Genomic DNA, 7,613 nt, shown 5'->3' with positions numbered 1-7,613 from the left:
GTGGATCTGGCTTGGCCACTTGGCTCCAGCCTGCACGAGGCCCCTGCTACTCTGCAGCCCCAGGACCTATGTAAGGTTGCCAGCGGCAGGTCCCCCCTGAGCTGAGACAGGGTTTTCTGCACACTGCCTGGATGTGCACTGTCTGCCTCTGCCACCATCTGGAACGAAGCACTTTCTCTGACATGACCCGACTCACTGAGTTTCCCCCAGGACATCAAGATACACAACCAAAGTATGAAGTAACCATTTTAATTTATTTCCAAGTGACAATCGTGACCTTGTTCTTCGTGACAAGATTTGTAGGCCATCTGCCTGGGAGTCCCTGCCCTCTTCTGGAGGCAAGGAGAGGCCCCCTTTGGGGAGGCCTTTTTTGGCTCAGTTCCTGCATGGCGATGAGGCTTGGAGGACAGAAGAACAGCAGGTTTGCTGCAGCAGCAAGAAAAGAAAACACCCAGGATCCTTGAGGTCAGCTGCAGGAATGAGAGGTACTAACAAGATCCACACAAGCAGCGTTCTATAATGTGTTGCATTCATTTGCACAAATACGCAACATGTTTGTGAAATTGGGTGATTTCCCCCTCTTGTCCCCAAACGTTTAAGGTTGATGTTCCAAATGAGCAGACACCAGTGACTACTGATGAATACTTGGATGCTGCTGCAAGCAGTTCCAGCCACAGGCCCCTTTAGCATTCTCACATGGCCCCCAGCTGAGCAGAGGCTCCAAGCCCCTTCAGTTGAACACATGTAGAGAAGCCCCTTTGTACATACATGCTGTTCTACATACTTTGAACCCTTACCAGGCTACAAATTACACCGTTTAATCTCCCATTATCTCAAGGGTCCAAATAAGCAGTTATTTTCATCCTTCATAGGTTTTACCTTCACCTTCGATCTGGCTATGGTGCAATTTGGCTACAGCTAATATTAGCAAAATATTTCTTTGGCTCATATGCAGCTATTATTACACTGTAATATTACAACAAAAGTAAGGGCTGGCCATTATGGGATCTTGACACAAGTAAGGTGGCAATCCTAGTCATGTCTACTCAGAAGTAAGGCCTATTGAATTCAGTGGGGCTTACTCTCAGGTAAATGGGGTTCGGCCTGAACCCTTATACAGACACAGTAAAGCAGGGTTTCAAGTTGGCCCAATTTTTGTTTTTATGTAAGCAACATTGTTGCAGGCATGCCACCTCTTTTTTCCTCCCTGCGTTGGTGGAAAGAAAGGTGTTCATCTTGCTCTAGACCAAACAACCTTGAATTACTCTTCTTAAACAAGCTGTGCTTTAATGTTGCTTATATTTGGTTCTTTTTTAGGATGGAGCAGTTAGGCATTAATTGTTCACCTTTAAGATTAGTTTTTGGTCACAGATCCCAGAAATATAAATGGCCCAATCCATAGAGGTATTGACAAAAGTTCTTGGAAATGAGAACTAGCAGCTATTAAAATATAAGTTATTATGACAAATTGTCAGCTCCTAAAATTCTTTGGTTGCAAAGGAGGTCAGCTGGTGGGCCTTCTAAGTGCCTGGAAGTTGCCCTCTGTAGAGACTTATTAGCCCTATCATTCTGTAGGGCTAAAATTCTGTAGAGTAAAATCAGACTTGGAAATCTTGGGATACAGTCGTACCTTGGTTGACAAACAACTTGCGACTTGAACGTTTTGGCTCCCAAACGCCGCAAACCCAGAAGTGAATGTTCTGGTTTGCGAACGTTCTTTGGAACCCGAATGTCCAACACAGCTTCTAATTGGCTGCAGGAGCTTCCTTCAGCCAATCGGAAGCCACACCTTGGTTTTCAAACATTTTGGAAGTCAAATGGACTTCTGGAATGGACTCCATTTGACTTCCGAGGTACCACTCTGTGTGTGTATGTATGTGAACTGATCTGCTTTATATCTGAGACTGTGGAGCAGAATAAATGAAATCAATGAAAACTGGGGTGGGGTGGGGTTTTTTTGGATGCAGGCAATCTAAAATTACAACTCATTATTTTTTGCCCATTATATGTGGATCCAAGGGAGTAAAACCTTGTTAACATATGCTGCCTCAGTATTTGGATAAAACACAAGCTATTAATTTTGGATAAAATTAAGCTATTAATTGATAATCAGTTTTGTATTATTTACTCTGTGGCTACTGTTTCCAGAGCTGCTAAGAAACTAGGTGTGCATTTTTTTAATATCAAAAAATACTTTATTGATTGAACTGAGTGATTCAAATAGGTACCAATTATGGCTGATATAGATTCTTAATTATAATACTTTGATTTTGATCATGATTGCTGTGGTGACTATTGTTAATGAATATTACCATGCTTGTGCCGAGGGTGGGGTGGGGGTGCTACATACAGACTGAGAAGCTGGAAAGGCCTTTGGCTATTTGCAGTGAAGAAGACACAGTACAGTGAGGAGACATGGCATTGGCTCAGCTGAAGTTTACAGAGAGGTATATCACAAAGCTGAGGTATAGTGAAGCCCTTTCACTATCAGTTAGCAGCAGCAGCCATCTCCTTTGGCACAAAGAGGGAGAGAAAAGCCAGCCAGGAATTGGGGGGGGGAGAGGGGTTCACTTGCCACTGGTAGCTCCCCCCTTCCCCAAATGCAACAATCATTGGTCTCAGTAGGGCTTTTCCAGCACTCTGTTCATTGAAGCGAATGGGTCCCAATCCCACCATCTTCCTATAATTTTAATGCTCACTTAGGAAAAAGGCATTAATGGCTGGGTAGCAGCAATGGCCACAGCTTGTCCTCTCCCTGCACTGACACAAATGAGCTGGTGCATTTTCAGTAGAAACACCTTAAGCAGCTACTCTGGGCCCTGAAGTCTTTCCCAGGTGCTTTCTCTGCCAAGCTGCCCATCACTGTTTCCGGGGGCTGTTGCAAGGCTTTGGCTGGCGCCCTCTGGGCAACTTTGGGTTGATGAAGAAGGCTTTGAGGAAGAGGTTGCGGACGGTGTGGGGCAGGTAGTGGTGGATGAAGTACATGGGGCCCAGGCCTCTCCCCGGGTAGTATTTCACCAGAGGCCTGGTAGACAGGAGGCCGTCCACGATGCTCTCCACGACTGAGCTGAGGTCCTCCACAGCAAACTTCATGGAAGCAAGAAACTGCCTGTTGATGTCTTCCAGGTATTCTTCTCCATAGGCTTCCAGGAGTTCAGGGGATAGAGCTGCCAGCAGCTGAGCCTTCCTTTCTTTCCAATAAGCATGATTACAAGAACCATCTGCAAAAAATAGACAGGTTTGGGGCGGGGGGGGAGTAAGAGATTTCTTAGAACCTATTTTGTAGGTGGTGAGGAGGCCATGCTGGGTGTAGCCCATGTAGCTTATACAATTCCTTCATCCTGAAGTTTGGTATCTAGTGCAAAATTTGGCCTCCCCAGAATCTCAGCTTCCACTTAAGGCATGTTTCTAGTCCTTATGACTGAAGTGAAACTTGAAAAAATAAGGGCAGTGTTTGGAACAATTTCCAAAACCACAGCATGAGCCAAGCAACAAGACAGCATTTCCTCATGTTTCCTTGCTCCTCCCATTTGGATCTTGCGAATGAAATGAATAATAGCATTTAAATTGAGCCAGATTGGAGCAGTTGATGGGACACAAGAAGCAGGAATCATGCATTGAGAGGAGAGAGAGAGTTAGCCCCAAGTGATGCCCAGGAGGGGCCTCTCCAAGTTACAGTAACAAGGCAGATGGGACATTTATTTGTTCTTTTACTTTTATTTTAGTTTGCTTATAGACTATTTACTATTATATTAAGTATCTCAAAGTGGTTGTCAGTAAGGGCTTCAGAGAGAGGGGTCAAAGCCAATCCTCCAAGTGCAAATGTATCTGTAAGAGAATGGACTGGCAGCTCCTTGTGATGTGCAAAATTCCCACTGATGGATCCTGCACTCTGGCACCAAACTCGGTACCTCTTCCACCACACTCATGAAGGTGCCGGAGGAGCTGCCTCTCCTTGCTCTGTCTTCCTGTTTCCGTTCCCTAAAGACTCCTTTGGTTCTTTCCCTGGATTTGGTAGCTCTGGGGAAGAAATCTTGGCTGGGTGTATTCTAGAAGCCTCACTGCACACATAAAGAGTAAGGGAAGCCCCACACCCAGGCTGTGCTACGCCTGGACCCCCCCCCCCAAATAATGTCAGTTTCCTTGGAACCTGCAAAACAGAGCAAGTCCTCAGCAGCGGACAAGGAAAAGACACATTAACCCACCCACCCACCCTGTGCACTGCCAGCGGTCCCAGTCATTCTCTTACCAGTTTTGAAATACCCTGGGAGGATGACGCTCACTTGGATCCCCCAGGGTGCAAGTTCATACTGCAGAGTGTCCATGACCAGGCTGAGAGCAGCTTTGGATGCCCCGTAGCCGGATAAACAGGGGAACGGCATGTTACCTGCAGAAGGAGAGGAGGGAGGGGTTACTCTCTACCCCCATCTTGACTGCAGGAGGGTCAAACAGTAGGGAAGGGCTGTAGGTCACTGGTAGAGCACCTGCTTTGCACTCAGAATGTCCCAAGTTCAATCCCCAGTGGTGGAATCTGCCAGTCAGTATACAGGCAGCCCTGAGTTCAATGGACCAATGGGCCTGACTTCCTAGGGAAGGCAGCTTCCTAGGGCAGCCCAACTCCCAAAGGCACACCCCCTCTTTCCCATTGGCGAAACCAGATCCCATGGAAGGTTTTCTCCTTCCCTTTACCTGCTGGACTGCTGATGGTGATGATCCTTCCTTGTGAGGAGCGCAGCAAAGGCAGCAGCCCCTGGGTCAGCTCCAAAGTGCCAAAGAAGTTCACCTCCATGCAGCTGCGGAAGTCATGGAGAGGCGTCAGCTCCGCATCCGCAAGGGTGGTGTTGATGCCGGCGTTGTTCACCAGGCCCCAGAGCCCTGCATGCCAAGAAGGAAACTGGTTTGCTGATGTATGTAATTGTTTTACTTTCCATTTTTACAGTTCTGCTGCATGGTTTTATATTGTTGTAAACCACTGTGACCTATTTTTATGATACAGTGGTATATATAAAAATAAATTAGCAAATGGCTGCTCTTCCCCTGGCTGCTTGTCTTCCATGTGTGTGGACAAACAAAGACATTTTGCTGCTGCTGGATTAAGCAAAAACCCACCATCCGACATCTTTTCTCAAAATGTTTTTGCACGTGCAAAACATATAGGTAAATACCCTATATGACTGTACCCTAGAACTGCTGGTGTGGAGATTGTTTGTTTGATTGTTACATTTTAATATGAGACAGCCTACAAACTGAAGATTTTTTCAGAAATTCTAATCTGATTCTGAGATTTATGCTTACCACCCGCTTTCATGTTCCAGCCTTGAAACCCAGAATGTTTTGTTTCAAATCCCAAAGGTGAGACTCTGAGAATCCTACACCTACCTTGCTTCTGTTCTGATTGCCAACACTCTCAAGTTACCTGTCCTCCCTGTCTGAGCCTTGATGAACTGCAAGACTCTCTGGATGTCCTCAGCTTTGGTCAGGTCCATTTCCAGCAGGGTCAGGCGCGACGAGCAGCTCTGCCGAAGCTCCTCTGCGCCAGGACTCTTCAGATCCAGGACACTAGCATAGACGGTCAGTCCCAAGGTGTCTAAGTGATGAGCAGCCACCTTTCCAAAGCCAGTGTCACATCCTGGAAAATGACAAAAGAAAGAGTGGGCAAGGGTGGACAACGGACCACCTCCTAGCCTCAGTTCTCCAGTGGCTGCACGTACAGTGGTGCCTCGCAAGACGAAATTAATTCGTTCCGCAAGTTTTTTCTTCTTGCGAGTTTTTCGTCTTGCGAAGCACGGTTTCCCATAGGAATGCATTGAAAATCAAATAATGCGTTCCTAGGGAAACCGCTTGCCAGGCTGGCGGTGCGGAGAAGGGCTTTTCTCCCCACCGCAAGCCTTCAGGACAGGTACGGGAACAGAGGGGAAGGCGCGCAGCGCTTTCCCTCTGTTCCCGGGGCTTGCGTGGGAGGAGGGTTTTTCCTCCCCACCGCCAACATTCAGAACAGCATTCTGAATGTTGGCGGTGGGAAGGAAAACCCTCCTCCCACCCCAAGTCTTCAGGAAAGCCATCCGAAGCTGGGCAGCGGGAGAAGGTGTCCCCCGCCCGGCATCGGAGCTTCATTCTGATGCCGGGCGGCGGGAGGAGGCGTCCCCCCCCGCCCGGCATCGGAGCTTCGTTCCGATGCCGGGCGGCGGGAGGAGGCGTTCCCTCCCCCCCCGCCCGGCATCGGAGCTTCGTTCCGATGCCGGGCGGCGGGAGGAGGCGTTCCCCCCCCCCCGCCCGGCATCAGAGATTCGTTCCGATGCCGGGCGGCGGGAGGAGGCGTTCCCCCCCCCCGGCCCGGCATCGGAGATTCGTTCCGATGCCGGGCGGCGGGAGGAGGCGTCCCCCCCCCCGGCATCGGAGATTCGTTCCGATGCCGGGCGGCGGGAGGAGGCGTCCCCCCTCCCCCCCGGCATCGGAGATTCGTTCCGATGCCGGGCGGTGGGAGGAGGCGTCCCCCCTCCCCGCCCGGCATCGGAGATTCGTTCCGATGCCGGGCGGCGGGAGGAGGCGTTCCCCCCCCCGCCCGGCATCGGAGATTCATTCCGAAGCCGGGCGGCGGGAGGAGGTCCGAGGACAGTGGGGAAGACGCGCTGCGCTTCCCCGCTGTCCCGGAGATTTCCCTATGGGCTGTCGTCTTGCGAAGCAAGCCCATAGGGAAATTCGTTTTGCGAAGCGCCCTCCAAAACGGAAAACCCTTTTGTCTAGCGGGTTTTCCGTCTTGCGAGGCGTTCGTCTTGCGGGTACCACTGTAAATAATAAAGATGATCTACCTCCAAGCATTGTTATGACAAGAAGATTAAATAGGCACAATCCAGACACACTTCTGCACTGTTTTTTTACTACTACCACCAGTATTACTATTATTAATATTATTGGAGTGGTTGGCGCTGTGATCTAAACCACTGAGCCTCTTGGGCTTGCCGATCGGAAGGTCAGCAGTTTGAGTCTGCACAATGGAGTGAGCTCCTGTTGCTCTGTCCCACCTAGCAGTTCGAAAGCATACCAGTGCAAGGAGGTACCGGTGCAGCGGGAAGGTAAACAGTGTTTCCATGTGCTCTGGCTTCCGTCACGGTGTTCCATTGCACCAGAAGCATTTAGTCATGCTGGCCACATGACCCAGAAAGCTGTTTGTGGACAAACCCCAGCTCCCTTGGCCTGAAAAGCGAGATGAGCACCACAACCCCATACTTGCCTTTGACTGGACCTAACCGTCCAGAGGTCCTTTACCTTTTTACCTAATAATAATAATAATAATAATAATAATAATTTATTGCTGCTGCTTGTTTTTATGTTGCCTTTCTGTTCCTAAGCCATAGGGTGAACAGCATGGAAAACTCGCTGACATTCCAAAAAATCACCATTACCAAGGAAAGGTCATGCAGTGGATGGAAAACTGGAGGCAAACAAAGATTCCCAAAATTAGCACTGCGGTTCATACTGGGTCAAGTTCTGCTGAACTATCAGGGAAGAATAAACTGAGTGACGCTAAAAGACATGAAATGGACTCGTCTCCTGTCAATGAATAATGAAATGTGCAAACACAGAAAGTGCTTACAGTAGACTGGCAGCCACTT

General features: G+C 48.9%; 1 protein-coding gene across 1 annotated transcript in view; it reads right to left on the bottom strand.

Annotated features, from left to right (window-relative positions):
- Positions 1–235: 235 nt before the first annotated feature.
- HSD11B2 (hydroxysteroid 11-beta dehydrogenase 2) overlaps positions 236–7,613 on the bottom strand; it is a 31,111-nt gene continuing 23,733 nt past the window's right edge. The window contains exons 2-5 of the mRNA XM_081016563.1: positions 5,417–5,629; positions 4,690–4,875; positions 4,250–4,387; positions 236–3,221 (exon numbers count right to left, since the gene is read on the bottom strand). Coding sequence (XP_080872689.1) covers positions 2,860–3,221; positions 4,250–4,387; positions 4,690–4,875; positions 5,417–5,629 — 899 coding nt within the window. The 3' untranslated portion in view covers positions 236–2,859. The remainder of the gene's footprint in view (positions 3,222–4,249; positions 4,388–4,689; positions 4,876–5,416; positions 5,630–7,613) is intronic.

This window comes from Podarcis pityusensis (assembly GCF_964106645.2).
Source record: "Podarcis pityusensis genome assembly, chromosome: 8".
NCBI lineage: Eukaryota > Metazoa > Chordata > Lepidosauria > Squamata > Lacertidae > Podarcis > Podarcis pityusensis.
The sequence above is the reverse complement of the archived record's forward strand: the minus strand, read 5'-3'. Positions and strand labels throughout refer to the sequence as shown.